This window comes from Xiphophorus couchianus, chromosome 1 (genome assembly GCF_001444195.1).
Source record: "Xiphophorus couchianus chromosome 1, X_couchianus-1.0, whole genome shotgun sequence".
In the NCBI taxonomy this organism is placed as follows: Eukaryota; Metazoa; Chordata; class Actinopteri; order Cyprinodontiformes; family Poeciliidae; genus Xiphophorus; species Xiphophorus couchianus.
In genome coordinates this window covers 11,587,758-11,607,927 of record NC_040228.1, presented here as the reverse complement: position 1 = coordinate 11,607,927, position 20,170 = coordinate 11,587,758, and the positions used below count along the sequence as shown (strand labels likewise).

The 20,170-nt window shown below is 40.5% G+C and overlaps 1 protein-coding gene across 1 annotated transcript in view; it reads right to left on the bottom strand.

Annotated features, from left to right (window-relative positions):
• Positions 1-59: 59 nt before the first annotated feature.
• phactr3a (phosphatase and actin regulator 3a) overlaps positions 60-20,170 on the bottom strand; it is a 35,739-nt gene continuing 15,628 nt past the window's right edge. The window contains exons 2-12 of the mRNA XM_028022301.1: positions 11,600-11,764; positions 10,694-10,861; positions 9,617-9,832; positions 8,672-8,900; positions 7,841-8,091; positions 7,200-7,353; positions 1,901-1,956; positions 1,691-1,752; positions 1,449-1,589; positions 1,078-1,154; positions 60-702 (exon numbers count right to left, since the gene is read on the bottom strand). Coding sequence (XP_027878102.1) covers positions 687-702; positions 1,078-1,154; positions 1,449-1,589; positions 1,691-1,752; positions 1,901-1,956; positions 7,200-7,353; positions 7,841-8,091; positions 8,672-8,900; positions 9,617-9,832; positions 10,694-10,861; positions 11,600-11,764 — 1,535 coding nt within the window. The 3' untranslated portion in view covers positions 60-686. The remainder of the gene's footprint in view (positions 703-1,077; positions 1,155-1,448; positions 1,590-1,690; positions 1,753-1,900; positions 1,957-7,199; positions 7,354-7,840; positions 8,092-8,671; positions 8,901-9,616; positions 9,833-10,693; positions 10,862-11,599; positions 11,765-20,170) is intronic.

Here is a 20,170-nt window from a genome sequence, read left to right as displayed (position 1 = left end):
TCTTGTTAAAGCTATTCTTAATTGAAATAAAATAGTTTGAGAAATGAATACAATGCCCGTTCTTAAAAAACATGTATTTTTGAAGACAGTTTTGAAGTAGTGCTTACAAAGGTATTTCTCTTTTCAGTGAAGACACTGTCAGTCCCGTTCTGATTGACATACTGTATGTACAGTCAATATCAAATTCCTCCCCGACGCATTCTCACCCAACTTCACAGTCTGTACACAGTCCAAGTGACACATTATTCATCAGTTAAGAAAAGGTGGTCACATGCACTACTTCTTCCCACTACATGGATTCACACCGATTTGTCAAAGTAGTCCTTGAATTAGTACAAAAAAAAGAACGACAGGATTGTTTTTATTTTCTCTTTTCCCCTCCCTCTGCTCTCATCCTGAGAGTCAGGGGGTTTCCACTGAAGTCTCTTCCGTCTGCCTGCTTCCGCGTCGCGTCCAGCGGTCTCCGGGACACAACGCCGGCAAACGTCCCTCCGTCGTTTCTCCCACACCCATTACTTCATACTGATAAATATGAGGGGTGTCGGAAGAAAGCTAAAGACACGCTGAAGACAATAAAAAAAAAAAAGGCTTCAGGCTCTTCGATGTGTCACCACTGAGCTGGCGACAGGCAGCTTCAGGAAATTTCTACGCTCAGCATTTCTTCACAGAAGAAACTCTTCAGTTTTTCACGGCCGGTGGAACCTGCAGAAGGCAGACACGCTGTGTGTTAGTGCAGAGGATGGGAGAGGATACCTTTGTCATCAAATCTGGCTGTGTAGCCATTAACCAGGAGCTATTTTTAAACTCTCTGGGTCACTGGTACAACCCACAGATCTTCCATTTGTAGACCAGCTCAGCCAAGGACATTGTACCATTTCATTATAGCCTCTCTCTGATACCCTTAGCTCTCCAGGGGACCACCTCCCCCTCCCCAGTTAAGATGCACTCCCATCTATCTATAGCGTCTCCTGCTCTATGTAAGGAGCACAGAGAGCTATTTATAGACTGCTGCTGCCCAGAATAGAGCATGCATGCATTACCAAACACACTAACACGCAGGCAGCTCAGAATACTAACCTAGTTAGGTGTTTGCTTGAGGCGTGCACTTCCATCTCTGTGCTCTTGAACTCGTTCAGCTCTTTCCGGATTGCAGCCTGTGGGGGAAAAGGCAAAAAAGACCATCATCAGTGAATCCCCTAAAAAAGCCTCCTGAGCCACTGAGTGAGCATCAGTGAACAGCAGGAGAAAGACATAATCAGGATAAATCATTTAAAAGGGTGGGGGATTTTGTGAGATAAGCTGATAACAGCGACGTGAACATGCTGGTAGTCTTCAGTGATAGTCACGGAATTTGGGGAATTTCATAATATCTGACCTAAATATTGATTTTTTTAAAATTATTTATTTTTTGTACATGCTGAAGGTCACTTATCTTGACAAACCCTCACCTTGTCCGCCGCTGAGAGACGAGTCCAGGGCTTGTCTGCTCTCCTGTCATAGTCCTGAGCTTTGGCCACCTCCACGTAGTCACTGAAGCGGATCAGGATCTTTCTCTCCCGCAGCTCATCAACTGTTGGCCGCTGATTGAGCTGAGAATGCCCACCCACCCCAAAAAAGGTCAAATTAATTCACACCAATAAAAAGTAATGCATGTTATCAGTTACATATAAATTAACCAAAAGTGTTGTACCTTTCTGTTTAGTCGCTGTTTTATCTCCCTCCTCTCCTCCTGCTCTGTTTGATCGTTTCTTTCTGGAAAAAAAAAAAGAAAACATTTGGAAACGCTTTACATTTTTGCTCTCAATGCAAAAAGAAAATCATATAAATTAATTGTTGTAAATAAAGTGTGCTTATTTCCTTAATTTCCAACACACTGAGTCACAAATACGATAAGACTCACGTTTTAAAATGTTTCGACTCTCCAGCTCCTCCACATTCGGTCTCTGGCTCAACCTCCTGCGGAGAAACACCAGAACCACGTTTTGAACCATGTTGACCAAATCTCCTCCAGCCCCTTTCCTCCTCCCTCTCTGTTCGTATTAAACAGGTTGCAGTTTCTTCACGACGCGCGTCCTCGAGAGGAATCCCCTATGTTTCCATCTCCCATCCAAACCGCGGCTGTGCTGCTTGGGCAGAGGGGCTCCCCACATTTGGAAGAGTGACGAACGGCGCCGATTTGTCCCCGTACAGAGAATCTCTCCTCGAGCAAGTTTTATATCTCGGCGTCACCGAGCAGCGTCTCTGCGGCGGGAAAACTCCACTCTGTCTCGGCGGCGCTGGCACTCCTCTCTCCTCTCTCTACTATCAGCCACAAGCGCTTTTTGAAGCGGGTCGTGATGGGGCTAGCGCGGGGCGCGACTCCGCTAGTCTCCCTGGTTACTGCATGCATAATGTGTTGGAAGCCCCGCCCACCAAGGCTTCCCCTGCTTTTACACTCGAGCAGGAGGGAGCAAACTCGCACCAGCGTAGTACTCTACGCTAACAGTAGCGTCGGTTTATTTTGAAATGAGTTCTTAAGTTATTTCTTTAAAAGACATATACAAATATTTTTTTTTGTAAAAAAAAAAATAATAATAATAATACAGCAGCTTTAACCACTTGTTGACCTGAAAGTTTAGTTTCCAGTTGTCCCTTCGCCATCAAAGCAATCAAAAGGTTCAGCTATGTGTCGCTGTGTTGGCTTTGTATGAATTATATATGTGAGCATCTTAAAGAGGTCAACATCAGACAGCCTGTGGGTTTATACCCCAGCAGACATCCAGAGGTGGAAACCACAAAGAGAGTTTGAATGCCTCTACGCAACAGGACTCTCTTCATCCCCTCACCCTGGCAAACACTGGACTCTTTATAGTTTGGTTCTCTAAAACATCAAAGTTAGGTCACATGAACTAAAACCTGGACGCCCATGATGCATATGCAAAAGTGAAAGTAGCTCTTTATCTGTGTCTGCATATACTGGAGGAGATGAGGACTTCATGTATTTCTGGTGGTACTCTGACTGCCTTCAGAAAGAAAACCCCAAATTATTCATACCCTGGTAGATATGGATTATAAGTAGTTTTATTAAACCACCAACATTAAATATTAAAAACCTGGCATGTCAAAATTGTTTTTAACCATCATTATCATTAAGCATATTTAATTGGTTATTTATTGGAAATCAAACTTTCTTTGAATTGCTGACCAGCTTCTATCATGTTTCCCCTCTAAATTCATATTCCCCTCTCAAGTCCTGCTAATATCTCACAGTAATTGTAAATTATTTTCGATAAAGTTTGTATTGCCCTCTATATTTCCAACCAATTTGATTCTAATTCCCATTTTGCCACGTTGAATCCACCAAAATATGACACACCATGACCACTAAAAAAAACATTGGCTTTGAAAATGACTCTAAATCAATTGTGAAAACATCCCCAGGTTGGGTATCAATGCCTGATGGGTACGTTCTACAGTAGATGGCCCCAGTTTGTACATGAGGAAGTCAAATATGAAACCCTGTTGGGGCAAAACGACCGGCATTCGACTGCAACTTGGAGTCCAATTTTCATCTATTTTTAAATTAACCGAGCAAGACAATGTCTGATATCTTCCCCTTCTCCCAAGAACAGTTTCTTCTCAGTGCTAAACAGAAAGTCGACTGTTCTGTCTTCGGTAATTAGTAAGCATGTAGAGATCTTTACACGGTACAAGGTGTTGTTCAACAGCCGTGTTCCCCTGGAGGAATGCCTTCTGAGAGCAAAGATTAGAACAGGAACGCAACAATCACAAGTGTTTGTAGAACGCTTTCCAAATCCCAAGCAGGAATTCTGTTAGTTCCTAAAACCTGATGAAAGGAGTAGCACTCATGGCTATCCTCTCTCGTCTTCAGCTTCCCCTTTGATCAGATCAGTTGGATTTCATTGCTATCTTATGATCTCATCAGGTGGAAAACACTTAGAGCTCACGATTCTTTTGTTTCCCTCTCTGACAAACGAAGAGAAGAACCACGGCGAAGCGCCTCGAACGCTGTTACATGCCAAACGTACACAACGGGAAATCACTAGTGAAGCCCCAGCGCGTATGAGCATCCACTGTATTGACCCGGTCGCTGGGTTGCTTAGCAACAGTATCGTGAAGACAATGGAGTTTTCCTGCAGAAGTTCTCATTTCTCCCTAGTAACACAGGGAGGTGGGGGTTTCACCACCGCACTCCAAGCTGCGTGTGCTTTAAATGACAGTCTGCAGCTATTTTTGGAAACATGCTGCTGTTTTCTTTTTTCTGCCTCGGCAGGAAAGATAGATGTGCTAACGGAGTTGCTAAATTTAATCAGCTTAGGAGCTGATTAAATCTGACTCGAGGTACAGTAGACTATTTTTAAACCTCAGGTAATTTTGTCACGTGAAACAAAAGGCTTAATTTACTATAATGTGATCATTATAGTAATGACATTATAATGACATAGTAATGACATTATAGTAACGCCCACAAGATTTCTTGTGGGCGTGTGTGTGTGCGTGTGTTTTGTTTAAACTGACACACTGATTGCATTGCAGATTATTAGTGAAAGTTAGAGTTTTTTCTTCAACATACACAGAAAACACCCGGATCGTTTAGACTTTTCATTTTTGGATGTTTTCCCCTTTTAAGTGAGGTGCGAAAGTAATCAATAAGTGCCCCAGTCGAGAGAGCTGTTAAATTTCTGACCAACTGAGTGGAAAAAAACTGCATGTAGGCGGTTGTTTAGTCGTTAATTTCACCTGCCAACTACACCGAGAACGTAAAATTCGCCTTTTTCAGCTTTCTTCTTTCTCGTAGTACTGTAGCAGGGCGCCCTGCCTCCTCCTACGCTGGTATTATTTCTGCTGATATAACTCCCCGACATCTGTGAGGAGGCAGCAGTGCACGAAGGTGGAATGCATTATTGAACAGTAGCAGGAGCTAAGATTAGAAACAACATGGCAGCGTGGCTGCAGAGCTGATTCTAGCTCTGGCACTAAAGATAGAAAGGTCGTCGATCACTGACACCGACGGAGAGACGGTGTGTTATCATCCATCATCTGTTCTGCAGCAACACACAAAAGCTCAAAGGCAAAGAAGACAATTAGAGGTTGGAGCCGTGCAGAAATGTATTGGTGCTGACTGTGTTTTGTTTCTCACGACTGCCTCGGGTAGATTTTCCTCCTTCAGTTAATCAATCTGAGCTATAATTAGAAAAGGTTATCCTCCACAGTTTTTCTTTGCAGCAATGTGGAATTAGAGAGATGTATTATTCAAAGTTCCCTGAGTTTAGACTTCTTGGTCTGACAAAAATGATTATAAATTGTTAAATATGTCCAGATTTTCCACATTAGGTCTAATGCTACACTTCAATATTTGTTTTAAGGGAAGTAGCCAGTAGCTTGAGTATCAAACCAGAACTGAAAAGAATTACATACTTAGAATACAAGGTAAGTTAAGTTACTTGGTAGTCTTAAGTTAATTTTTCTAACTCAGAGCATATCACTCTGTAAAAGTCTTTTACAGTCTTTTTTCCTTTATGACACAAAAGGAGTGTATCGATATTATAACACTAAGCAGTAATAGCTTTTCATACTAGCCTTTTGTGCTGCTTTCTCGCAGATTTATCCAACTTGTTTTTATTACAATGTACTGCACACTTCAAATCATTGAAAGTCTTCGTATTAAATGACCAAAGAGGCGTTTCTTTCAGTGCTTCTAAGAAAAGAGTAAGAGGCCATATTATTAGTTGCCTATTAGACGCCCGTTGGACATTGTCCTCTGAAGTGTGGGTGCCACTTTGTGCTTGGCTGTGAATGATTTCACAGCGGGTTATGTAACGCTCTTGTGTGTCTCAGTTTGAAATGCCGGTGTTAAAGAGCCTGAGTCTGGTGATATATCCAATCATGAGATAACTGCTGTCAGTCTGTGAACATTATGCGGCTCAGCTGTGCTGGGAGGGCGGGGGGAAATAACTCCACAAATGTCTTTACAAAGAGGTACAAAATGTACGTACACATCAATGAAGCTTCACAGAGGAAACATTTCCTGGAACGAGTTTGCCTCACTTGTTGCGCCCAAAATAATCAGCAGATAGACTGATGGTAATGTGAAAGTTTCAAGAAAGGACAGGACGTGCGAATTTCTAGTAACAAAAAACGTGTGATATTCATCTATTTGGAAGATTGCCTACGACAGACGCACCACTTCCTGTGCTGTGAAGATTTTCAGCTTTAGTTAGAATTGTTATGGGTTGATATATAAATAACTGTACCGTAGATGCATGAAAACATTCATTTTAGGACAGGTTGTGCACAATACAACACTTTGGTAAACAGTTGGAACAGTGTATTTCAACTACACTTTGAATAGTAGATGATTTATGCAATTATGCATAAGCAAAGTTTTCAGTGTTAAAAAAAACTTTCTTGCATCACCAACTACATAGAAGTCATCCATCCATCCATCCATTTTCTGTTCACCCTTGTCCCTAATGGGGTCGGGAGACATAGAAGTCATTTTCAGGTAAATTCAAGATGTGCTTAGTCTAGACGTTTTGTGCAACGTTTGTCGTTTTCCCTACATTTGTTCCATTTTGGCTTTTGTGTCACAATTGAAATTTTTATCAAACACATTTCAATGTCAGGCAGAGATGATGCAGTTTTGAAACAATTATTTCACTTAAGAAGGGAAGTAGCTATCCAAAGATACTTGCTCCCTACATCCACTACGTGTTGTGCCACATTTGGAAGCAACAATTGCCATAAAGTTTTATATATAAAATCCCTGCAGAGAAATATGAAGTCTCTTTGCAGAATTTATTTTAGCAGAGAGCAGAATCTATGGCAACATTACAGCAAAGTTTCAGACAGTCACACAGATGTTGGTTTTACACCAGATGTAACAACCAAACCTTCTAACATTCTCACTATTGTCACATTAGACCCCAGAATAATTTTCAAAAGTTTGGACGATCATCAATGTATGTTTGGCCTGTGTTTTCCTTTTGACTATTGCTCATGGATTGGATTTTGTTGTTTTTGCCTCCTTCATCTTTACTTTTGGATGTTGTTCTGGCTTCTTTTGCGAAGCTAAAATTTGTTTGATGATCCGAATTGTGTGACAAAAAAAAAATCCAAACCAGAACTAATCCGCAGGAGGGAGGACACGTGTTTCACAGCTCTATAGTTGGGAGCATCGCAAAGCTTCTACTTCTTACTTGGCAAGTTTCATCTCTATCTGCTGACGGATTTCCTGTCGCTCCTGATCGCTCCGTGCCGGAAAGATATTCTTGTCCTCCAGCTCCTGCTTGCTCGGCCTGTTTCGTAGCTTGACGGCCAGCAGCTCCTTCCTTAGCCTGCGAGGAAGTGTACCTGCAACACCATACAGTACATGTCCATTGCATCGACATGCTAAGACATAGGCTTAACTAGAAACCAATGCAACAATGCAGAACACCATGGCATCTAGACACGAGCTGCAGTAAATACCTCTAGGTAAAATGCCACAATATAATATTAGAATTTTTCTATTGACTGTAGTTAAAAATGATGTGTATTATCTAATTAGACTTTCTGTATATTTAATGTGAGGAGAAAAGCTCTCAAGCTTCACTGAAGTTCTTCTATTTTCCCCTCTAATATCATCAATTTAGAAGTAAATGCTACACAGTTTTTTTTCTGACAATGGATTCATTTTGTGGTCAGGTGGTGTGTGGCGTGAGCAACATTATTATAAAATAGAAGAATACTGTATCTGAAAATAAGCCTGGAAAAGGTAGGATGGAAACCACAACAATGTTATTGTGACGCTCAAAACTCAAATAACGTCCTAAACAACAAGAAACCCTCTAAGACCCACCAGAGATGACAGACTCGTTCCAGCTTTCTAGGTCGAAGGGGAGGCCTGAGGTCTTGGAGAAGCACTGGTCCAGCCGTACGTTCTCCTTATTCTCCTCCGCTTCCTTCTTGGGCCAGTCAGACCCTCCGGCTCCTATGCAGCCGCCAGTCAAAGACGACATGTGTTGGTTATCAGAGCTGCAGGAGCGAGAGAGCCGTCCGTCGGAGCACCATAGCCTTGGGGGCGAGCCCTGCTCACACCCGTCGTGGACACTGAGGAAACACGAAAGGACAGATGGCGTTTTAATGTCGACAGCGAAAGAGAGATAGATACAATTGAACTGTACGAAAAAACACTGACAATAAATGAGTGGATCATGGATCAAAAGAGGCTTGTGAGGCCAAAAGAAAAAGAAAAATGCACTTCGCCAGTCTGTGTCTGGACACAGAGTGGATTTGGGTTGAAACTTTTGTTACTTCGACATCCTAGCAGGGACTGGATGCAGTTTTAAAAGCTTTAACATTAAAAATGAATATTGTGAAATTATTTATTTTGCCTCCTGCTTCTAAAGTAGGCAGTGTCACGATTAAAACGCGTCTCATAAATTAGGAATCAGCAGCCGACTGGATTATAAGTTTTACGGATTGGGGGAAAATCTATATTAGAAGAATATTTTATGAAAATATATATTTTTTTATTTTTGGGACGAACATGGATCTAGAAGATCATTCTTCCATCAGGGACCAATTCTATCTTATTTATGTTTTTTTTTTTTTTTAACAAAGAATATGACTAAAAACAGTAACAACTAAATAAATCATAATATGGAATATCCAGGAATTGAAAACTAACCTCTCCTGTCGATTCTTGGAAGCAAAGGCCCTCTGCAGCTCCTCCATAATGCAGCTGGGAGGCATGGGAGGGTGGATCATATTGCCCAGATGTGGGGACCCCGAAGGGTTTGCCAGGGGCCCCCGTAGTGGCAGGGTCATCGACGTCAGGCTTTCTGTGGCCCTGGGCAGAGGCTCTTTGGGGAGGTAGGAGTTGGGCAGGTGAATAGGGAGCGACACAGGTCCTGAATCTAAAAGGCACATAAATAATTGTTAATCATGTAAATTTTTCTTATTTTTCTTACCTATCTGTATTTGTGTACATATTTAGGATTCAGCTTTCAGTATCTTAAGGTAACTTTACATGTTTACATGTTTTCTTTGTTTCTTTGTCAGCTTGCGGGTAAATTATGTACTTAGCAGAATTAAACAGAAAATAGCATGTATCCAGTTAACAGGTCTATGCATCAAAATATACCAGCTTCATGCCGAGTTTACAGCTTTTTGGTTAGATGCTAATTCATCTGGTACTGTAATAGAAATGAAATTAAGGGTCTTTCAGAAATAACTTCACTAGCACAATAACTGTAAACATACTGGACAGCTTTCCACCTGTAGAGAGGGAGGCTTATATTGACTTTCACATTCACCCCATTCTGTTCAGTGAAGCAGGAATAGTAATGCCATATTGTCATATTTTATTTGTCATTATTAAGGATTACTCAGCTTTTAAAATCAAAGTTAAAAAAAATGAAAGATAGGGAGGTGACACATCAGAAGGGAATGGATGAAGTTAGGTCTCAAGGAAGGAAGAAAAGGGAAGGGGGATCTGTAGGAACCCTTTATCTACAATAAACTGACATGTTTCCCCCCTGCAAATGTTAGTGTCGGTAATATTGTTTCACTAGGAGCTTCAAGATCTTTTTCTGTTCCCTCCTAACTCGTATGGTTTCAGAACTATTCTCACCGTCTCCAGAACCCAGCTGGGGCAAAAGTTTAGGAGGTACTTGTGGTGGCGACGTTCCCGGAGCGATTTCCTCTTCCGACCGCTCTTCCATGTGCTCTCCCGCTTCCTGCAGCCCCTCAGGGAGATCCCCCGCTGGGCGTGACTCTTCCTCTGCATTCTCCTCTGATGGTGCTACATTCTCCTCCACCCGGTCGCAGTCTTGGAGAGGAGCAGGCACTGCAGCACAATTTAAAAAAAACAAAAAACAGTACAGAAAAAGCCACTTTACATCAATGTTACATTTGCATAACAAAGGACAAATGTATGCAGTTTGGACAATATAAGCCGAAACACAATTCACTGAGATACTTTATTAGAAAAAATAAGTTGAATGTGTAAAAATCTGTTTTTTTCTTCTTCTTATAAATAGAACAAAACTTTCAAAAATCTCAAGTTGTATTTTAAAGAGTCACAGTGGAGCAAACCAACTATAGTTCACTCAGACTAAAGATTTCAAATGATCAAATTGCAGACCAACTTTTAAAAACTGAAATATCTCCTTAATATAGCTTAGAACTAGAAGCTTTAAAACAAACACCAAATTCAGCTTTAATGACTGGATCTGCAAATAAACAATACGAAACTCCTTTGGTATCTGACAGATGACTTTGTTGCGCTTGTGGCTTTCTCTAGGCCATGTTGCCTTGGGCAGTGAGCCACATTATCCATATAAAAACAGCACTGTGTTTGATGCAGCAGAGAGGAGGAGAGCCATTTGTAAAAGACAGATTGAACCTAACATTTAGTTGTCTTTGCTGCCCTCTATTGGTGAAAGAAGAATATTGGCTCGTGAGGTATGAATTAAAAAGAAAAATGTCTGAAACTATTTAAAAACCATTACTCATTCAGCATCTATAAGTTATTTTGCAGGCATCATAGCAACAAAACCCACTGTTTCAACTACCGTACTTTATAAATTACTCTCAGACAAAAATCCAGAAATTTCTTGTTCTTGCAACTAAAAATACTCATACATCTCTGTTACAAAAAAAGAGTATTGCTTTAATGGTTCGTGTCCATTTTACACAATAAATATACCTGAAGAGGGAAGCTCTTCGTCAGGACCGAGGTACTCAACGCTGCTGACGGTGAGGTTTGGATTCAAAGGTCCCCCAAACCCACCGAGTAAGACGGTCCCATCTGAGCAGCAACCTTGGGTGGGAGAGCTGGGATCATGGCACAGGAGACTGCTGGATAATGCTACATCTTTTCAAAAAGAAGAAAAGAAAAATCATTTGATTGGAGTCAGTTACCGCAGCTGAAACGCGACTCGAATTTTTTGGTGTTCAAAGCAAAACACAAAGTCTATTGTTTATTATTACACATTTACTGAAGCCCCTTTAAATTGGATTAAATTGTCTCATTTAATTGGTGAAATTAGTGTTACAAAAGGTATATGAAATCTGTAAAAGGAACATGTAGGGTAACTGTGTATTTGTTTGTGTTTTTTTTAAATATTGGAATGGTCTCAACAAATTCCTTTTCCAAAGTAACTTACATCAATATGAGGGACAAAAAAAAAAAGACCAAGAAGGGATACAAAATTTGAATAAATGAATTTGTCCCATGGAGTGCTGTTGAGTTCTAATTTAGCTAAGCTCCCTCGCCAACTTTTAATTTACAATTTTTGCATTTAGTCCTTTCAACAACCTCAATTTAAACAATACACGGGAAGTCTCCAATATTTTGTTTACAATTTTCTTTTTTAACTTCCACACTCAGAACACCTGTGGGGCTTTACTGCAGTATTAATTCACATGCGATCTTCACAGGCATGATGTGAAATTGACATGGACTAAATTAATTCAAGCGGCTCAATCCTAAATTGCCACATCCCTTCATTAGGTTTTCCTAACCTAATTCATTACAAAAAGATTAGGACTAATGTGGTCGCATGATGAGCCTCAGAGAGGTCGGATGGAGATCTCAGGCTCTCCGCCGTACCTGTGGAGCTCTGCTTGAGTTTCTCATTTTTCTTTTTCCTCCACTTCCAGGGCTTGAAAATTCGCCCCAGGGTGGCCAGCTTGCTGTTACGTCGGATGGGTGGAGTGTGAACCCCCGTCACCAGGCAGCCTGTTCGCAGCACCCTCTGCTGGTCCACAAGTTCAACTGCAGCAACAGAAGATGCAGAGAGGAGGCCCAAAGAAGGGAAGAGATTTTTGTTTGTTTGATTGTCTTAGGAAATATGTAGTTAGGAGGCAAAGGGGGGTGTGTAGGTTCAAAGTTGACAGGATGAGGTTAAAATGTCCAAAAGAAGGAGGGAAGGAACAAGAAAGAGGGAGAGAGAGAGAGAGAAAACAGGAGCCCAATTAGTATGCTCACCTCACTGAATAAACCATGATGGAGTCCAAGTGCTGTGAACAGATTAAATTAGAAAGACTAATTCAATCATGGCACACTCTCCTACGACTGTTATTTCCCTCCCACTGATCCATACGTCATCTATCAAAATAAATATCTCTCCCATTCTAAATTTTTCGCCGAATTCATCACCGCTGTGACACAGGCTGCCGCGCGAGGGACGCATTACCCAACAGGTGCTCCGGCCGTGGGGCCGCATGAGAGAGAATGATTATTTTAGTGTCTAATATCAACCTTTCAGTTTAAAACGCGTTCACATCCTTTAGACGTTTTCATGTTTTGTCATGATAAACATTGGTGCATTTTATAAGAATTTTGTTATTTTAAATATGTATTTACACAAACAAACTTTTCACAAGCAAAAAAAAAAAAAAAAAACAACTTGAAAAACGGTTTGAATTCAGCTCCCTTTACCCCGATACGCCTAAATAAAGTCCATTGCAACCAATAAATTTAATGTCAGAGGAACAAAGCAGACAGAGCAGGGAGGAAGTTGTGGAGAAGTTTAAAGCAGCGCTTGGTTATTTTTAAAAAAAAAAAACATTTAGAGATTGCATGGAGAAGCAACCAAAAGGGTCATGGTAATTCTGGATTAGAGAACCACAACTCAAGTGGAAGAACTTTGCAATTACGGTCATGCACTTCAGCAGAAAGTAGGTCACTGCTGAAAAAAAACCATGAGACATCAAACACAAGTCATGTAAGGAGAACCAATAATGTGGAAGATGTTTGTCGGGTGAAACAAAAGGTAACGTTTTGGCCAACATACAAAACCCTTTTTATGACGAAAAAAAAAGATCCTAAATCCTGAACACACCATCCTCACTGTGAAACAAAATGAAGAGAGCATCGTGCTATGATGGTATTTTCTGACTTGTGTTTATTCTGCAGAGAAGAATGAGCAAAGATATCAGATTATTCAACAGATTATTTATGAATTGGTGTTGAATAAAAATCCAGGCGTCACTTTTCAGATTTATGCCTACAGAAACCTCTGAAAACCATTTACGATTTTCCTTAAGCTTCACAAATATCCAATACTTTTAATTAACTCACCAATATAGAACATAAAATCCCAACTAAACCCTTTAGCGTTATCGCTTGATGAAATGTGAAAAAGTTCAAGAGGGTAGTATACGTTTGCAAGGTATTCAAGATTATTAGTTGTGACTCAGTTTACAAACAGCATAACTGACATGTCACTTCCTTTTCTTTTCATCCATCATCCTGTTTGTTATTTCTGTTTTACTCGCATTGAAAATCCAATCATATTTAGCCATTATTTCTCAGTCGAGCTGCACTCCTCCTGTTTGTGTTTTGTTCTCACTAAGTTATTTTTCATTCTATTTCTGAAATCCCATTAGCTCCCGTAAAACGCTCGCGGATCCCTCTGTGCACAAACAAATTACACAAGAAAAATAAAACACAGAACAGCTCAAAAACATTCGGGCGGCAATAACAAAACGCACCACAGTCATCAAAAAAAAAAAAAAAAAATTTAAAATTAATGGGCCAATTTTTAGATTGAAACTGTCACAAATCACTGGACGAAATAAACAAACTTCTGCATGAGAGTCCAGCAGCATTGATCCCCAAACACATCCATGCTACCTCTCCCTCTGCTCTGTCTACAGGAAACGTGCATTTGAATGAATGACGGCTGTGACTCATGTTAGGGAAAGTGTGGGCCTAGAAATCTGCGTGCGCACATCGCCGCCAGGGCTGCCGGCTTCTAAGAGAGCCAAGAAAATGGAAATGCATGTTAAATACCATGCCTTAAAGAGCTACATACGTCAATGTGACACAACGGGGAGGGGGGAAAAATATATATATATAAAATGAAGCAATATCTGCCTTTATGAAGCATGTATCTTTGTTCAAACAATCAGGAGTAAAAGGGTAGAATCAGGGAGGAAGGATGGGGGACATGCAGAGCGATGGAGGAGGGAGGGTCGCTTCTTTCTTTTAAGCACGTGGTAGGCAAAGGAATGGAGGAGAAAGAGGAAAAAAATTGGGAGTGGTTTAAATAAAAAAAAAAATAGTAGAAAGTGCAAAATAGGAGAACAGATAAAAGAGGGTCAATATTTTTTTGGGGGGGAAGGAGGGGAGGAGGGTGGATAACCATTCTGCCACTAAAAGCAGATCAGTGGACCGACCGTGCTACTGCGTCACTGCCATCATCACTGTGGCAAACGCGGCGGTGGCGGCGGCGCACTGAATCCAGGTCAAGCTTGAAGGAAACACAGCCAGTCGGTGGGAGAGGCGGAGGAGGGGGTGGGGGTTTAAGAAAGGAGAGAGGGGGGAATGGGAGAGGAAGAGGCGCTGCGTCTGCATATAAAGAGAGTGCATGTGTGTGTGTGTGTGTGTGGGTGTGCAGAGAGACATAAGAAGGAGGTGGGGTCTGGCCTGCTGCTGTTGCCATGGCGACTACATCCAGATGCTGCTGCAGCAGTGAGACAGAGGGGTGTAAGGAGGAGGAGAGAGGGTAGAGGGGAGGCGGGGTGACTGAGTTGAGTTGGAGCTTACAGCAGAATGAAGAGGTGAGGAAGGAAAAAGAAGACCACCCCCCCAAACAAACACACATACATCTGAAGCCAATGGCACCACCCAGTGCATTGTGGGTAGGTGAGCCACACAGAGGTCTGCCTGTATCCTTTGAAGGTGGTGGAGGGTGGGGGGAGGGGGGGTGGAGGGGGTGCAAAGGGAGATTACAGCAAAAAGAGGGGAGAAGAAGAAGAGAGAGGGAGGGGGCTGTTGCTATACGGAAGAGCTTTGCCAGAGGACGTTGTTTTCGGCCAATCACAAAGCAGCTATTTATGATGTCTCTCAAGCAAATTTGGTTTTCATAGAAGGTGTGTTTATTTAAAAAAAAAAAACAAACAAACAAAAAAAAACCGACAGCAAAAGTCGGGTGAAAACAAACACGGGAAGCTGCATCAAAAATGTGCCGGGCGGGCATTAATGGACGCCGTGCCATGTGGAGATGATGCGCCGCTCTAATTAATATGCCATAGTGCAAATAGGATTTATTAAATCCATGTGCCACGCACACGCATTGACCAACAGTCAGCGTGTCGAACCCCTCTTTCCAATGCAAGTCTGTGCAGATTGTTATTGTAAACAGAGGGGTGGCATCTTTGCGTGCCACAAAAAATTTAAGTAATTATGAAAAGCATGATTTAATTTAGAGAATGCTATAGGAAGCAACAAACTCTTCACAGAACTATTGAACCCAGTTAAAATGAAAAAAAGGGGGGATGATGTAGGAACTATGATTATATGATTTGGGGGTGTGTGAGGGGGTAGGGGAAAATATTAATAACTGCACCAGTTAGTACCACACCCTGTTTCACCGCCCTGTCAGCACATTCAAGACCATCAGATATCTCCCACATATACACTCCAAGCACATCCCCCCCTTCCGTACACAAAATACGGAGTGAACCAAGTGAAATCCATTGCCTGGGAAATTCTAAAAAAATGAAATGTAACCTATAAAAAAAGTGAATGATGGAGAGAAAATAATCCCACCTGCTGTTCTCTGGTGATATAAGCACTGCAGCAAAAAAAGAAAAAGGAAAAGTCTCCAAAAATTAAACTGGTTATGGAGAATATTATGACCTTTTCAGATTTAGTAAGGAAAGTAAAACACACAGAGTGGCAGGATAACATCAGAGGCACAGCTTCCGATCTGAGGTTAAATGAGGCAAGCTGGATCACCTGACACACTGATCTGATGAGTGTGTTTTCTGGGCGGTATTGAAAAAGAAAACACCACTATGAATGAAGGTTTTAAATCCATTCAACTTTATCTTACTCCATTGCCGATTTTATTTGATTTTTTTCTCATAATAATGCAACCCATTCAGTTTTCTGGGACGGAAATGAACTGAAGGGAAAAAAATAAAGTGAATTCTCAGATCTCACACTGAATTTATGACATGATTGCGGCATTTTTTGGCGAGTTTTTTTTCTTTTCTTTTGATGGCGAGTGAAAGGAAAATGAGTCATAGTTTTCATAATTGCTTTCAGCCTTCAGGAGACAAATTACATTTATAGTGGGTTTAAATGATACACATAGGAGTTTATTTAATAGCAAAGTCTAAAAGCTGTTATTTGCACTTTATCATATTTATCGGTATCAGTGTAAGGGAGCTGGATGCAAGGGCAAACTGCGCTTGGAGCATGTTGCTTTCTATTGAACATACAGTATGTCCCCCCTAAAACTCAATGGAATTTTATGTTTGAATATGAAATGCTCACCTAATTGTGCTTTATTTTTTTTTTATTACACAAATTATCAAACAACACAGTGCTAAAGTTTTCTTCCAATTCCGCATTGTGGTACGGGGCCATTGCACGTCCATGTTTTCAAACTTACAAAGCCAGACCTTTTCCTTTTACAAGATTTCCCTAAGAATTTTAATGCTTTCTTTGGCATCTTAATCAGACCTAGATGAAGATGTACAGCTTCAAACCCAAACAGAAAACAATTAGCAAGCCACCAAAAGTTGAAACCACATATTATTTTGTTAGTACATCAAAAACAAGAAGAGTATCAGTGTGGTTGGCAAATAGCTTATATGTGGTAAACAAAAATATTTTTTTTGTGGCTCATCACAAAATTCATAGTATGTTTTTTTTATCATAACATGAAATAAAGCCTGGAAACTTTATTTTGTGCCAATTGATTGTGTTTTTTGCAAAATTTAAATTTAATGACAACAAAGACAAATTCCATCTTTTTCCATGTGTTCCAGGGTTCACTTAAGACCAATGGCATTAAGTTAAAAACTATCTCTACTGGAGAGGGAGCACCATTTCAAAACCTTCAGCACACCCACATACGCCCGCCGTGCTTTGAATGGGTTTTCCGTCCACAATGATTAAGTGGTGTATCGACCAACTAATGCGCCAGATGCTTCTCTCAACCTGTGTGGCGAAGGTGGAGCCAGCTAACTTATGACTGTAGCATACACATAAAGACTAGTGCTATTATTGTTAAACAAAATGGAAGACAATCTGATGCTAACATCCACCATGAGAACAAACGCGACTACAACGTCGTATCTAAGCCATCTTCTCAAAGAAAAAGAAAGACTCCATAAATAGTTGTGGGATATTGGGTGTGTTTTTGTTTTGATGCAAAGAAGATGTTGACAAGACGGTTTTAATGTGGCCGAAAAGTGGAGTTTCAGCCACCTGCAGCCCTGACAACGCCCGAGTTCTCAGTGGCATCGATATTAACAACTACAAAATTCATACTATCTTGATGCTTAGATTTACTTTAACATGCCTTGTGATCTTGCTGTAGAAGGTAAAAACACCCTTTTAAATGGACAAAATGTCTCTAATACTATCACCTTAGTCAAAACTTTACATAAACTGTGATTTGAGTTAGGCAACTGGAAATGTGGAAACATTTATGACTTTGCTGTCTAACCAAAAGCTACTGGTTAGAAAGCAGCTTCTGTCAGGCTTCTGGTAAACTATCTGACTGGTTGCTATCTTGTTTTGTCATTAATAACAAAGAAATGCCTAGTTTCTCTTCTTCTGTTGACTAATACATTTGTACAATAAGATTTTTTTTGATCCTTTGTAATCGCTCAGCAAACTATGGCTTTAATTAAAGAACGCCAATAATCAAATCAAAGAGCTAAATTTTATTTAGAGATAATCAGGTTTTTTTTTTATTGATCTAAAAAAGAAATGGTTTAGTAAAGAAAGTACGAGTTTAAAGATTTGCTCCCTTTCATAACTATTTTTTTTTTTGCTTGTTTTTAATAGAACTGCACAGGATATTTATCACATTAAATAGATGAAAATGCTTGCGGCATTTCTTCATGTTTCAAATATGTTTCATTTTCACAAGACTTTGTAGATGTTTTTATATTCACTGCATTGTACATCTAACTGCTTTTCTGTGACATTTGTGTGGAATGAAAAAAACAATAGGCCTTTTGAAAATTTAATCAGTCCTGCAGTACAATCTGTTGTAAGAGCTGTGTGTGGACGGGTGCAGACAGGCCAACTGTCTGGGAGAGAGTTTGCCTGGTCTACCAAACTACACTTACTTCCTGACTCATTTCTTCAGGAGTGCTATATTCCTGATATATTAGCAAACTAATATACAAAACTTAGTTAATAAAAGTACTATCAGTCTAGGTATTTAGGTATTAAAACACTGGAATTATTGCAGTCATTTTTTTTCCAGCGTACCCTGCAAGTTGCTTTATGATCCGAGATGCACTGAGCTGCTAGCTTCCTGTTGGCACCTTTAAATCACTGTTGACTACGCAAACTGCACTTCACTGTACTGCATCTGTGCTTCCGTGGTCACAGCATGCAGCTATAAATAACATCAGACTTTTCCTTGATATCCCTAAAGACCCTTAAAAGCGTCCGTTTCTCACCCTCGTCCCTCCGCCAAGGCACCGAAAACATGTCCTTCAATGGAGCACCTCGCTGCTTTGCGCCACGCCATCTAACCTCTTTGTTTTACCCCCCTGGCTTTGCAACTGTGGTGCCATCTGTCTGTGGCCCCGGTGCCTCAGGGGCCCGGCCACAGTCAGGGCACGCAGCTAAGAGCTCGCAGGGCGGAAGCGAGTTACGATAGCAAGAAATGAGACCAAATGAGAAAGAGGTCCGGAGATCAATAAATGGCCATTTCAAGGGTGATATATTAAAAAGATCTTCACAAAATGACCCTATTCAGCCCCTGAAAAGGAAAAGTGCATTCTTTAATGGAAATGACTGAAATGAATGGAAATGAAAGCTAGAATATGTGAAATAACTAAAAGTCTTTGCAAGCAAAGAATCCGGATATAGAATATTCATTCACCAGTATTCACACTGACCTTCAGCAATATATGAATTATAAAATTACTAATGAGAAAAGGCCTTTTTTGCTTTAGAGAACACTGAGTGCATTACGTACAAGTCTCCAGCCATAAATTAATTAAGTGGGAGAAAATAATCACTCCTCAAGACAGGAAGGTCATGTTCTGTTTTTTTTTTTCTTTTCCCATTTTTGTCTATTTGCATTTTTTCTCAAATGGATGAACTTCATTAGGAAGACAAAGACCCATTTTTTCTCAAACAAAACCCAATTGTAGCACGTAATTATCTTGTTCTATATCTTAATTGATCATATGCATTTTTATAACTTAGTGTTTTTTTCCACATTTTAAGCCATTTTGCCTCCATATGCCATTTTCCTTTGACACAGAAAAAAACAACATCTGAGTTACAGACATTTAAAGCATTTTCTATGGTTCACTCCTATGTGTGCTTTTGAAATTTCCATTCAATTATTAAAAATATGATTATAAAAACATTTTGAAACTACATTCCCTCAACTCAAGTTCAACTCCTGGCTCTAGACCGAGTAGTTTCCTGTTCACACGAGGAGGAAATCTGTCGGCCAATATTGAGCCTAATTAACCCTAATAAAGACGCTGCACCCTGATCAAGAATCTAAAAATAAGGCAAATTAGTTGGGAAAGTTCATCCTCGCTGAACTTCGGAGTATTTTTTTTCCCAAGTCTGTGAGTTAAACTAATTGCTGAGGGAGCCCGAGTGTCATTGAGTAAGGCTACATGAGTCTGCAAAAGGTCAAGCCGCCAAATCATCAAAGTGATCACAGGCAAAGTGCAAAACACCAGCATGTGGGCTGTTGGCAACAAGGGAGAGAAATGATGTTGGCCATGCTGTCAGCCAATAGGAAACGCCCGAAGCTCTTGTTTATTACCATATGCTGGTGTTGAGAATGAGCTTCAGTGGGTGGCTTTACTGGTGCATCATCTAGAAGGGCTACAGAAGCGTCATGTTGTGATGAAAGGACGCATGTCTCCGTTCAGATTGTCATGAGCTGTGATGGACGGACACATGAGTACAGCAACACCAGGTACAAGCTCGATTTTATTCATAACGGCAGAGCTTGGCAAAAGGATTTGTAGCATCTTTTAAAATTTTGTCGCTTTGCAGGTACACACTGCAATCTGTTTTACTGGGATTCTACGTAGACCATGTTTCTGTGAGTCTCACGTAGAATGTAATGTAATAAAGTGTAAAGAGTACAAAAAAAAGAAACAAAAGGTGCCAGTTTTGTAGAATGCTCTCTTTAAAACAAAACAAAACAAAAAATCAAAACTG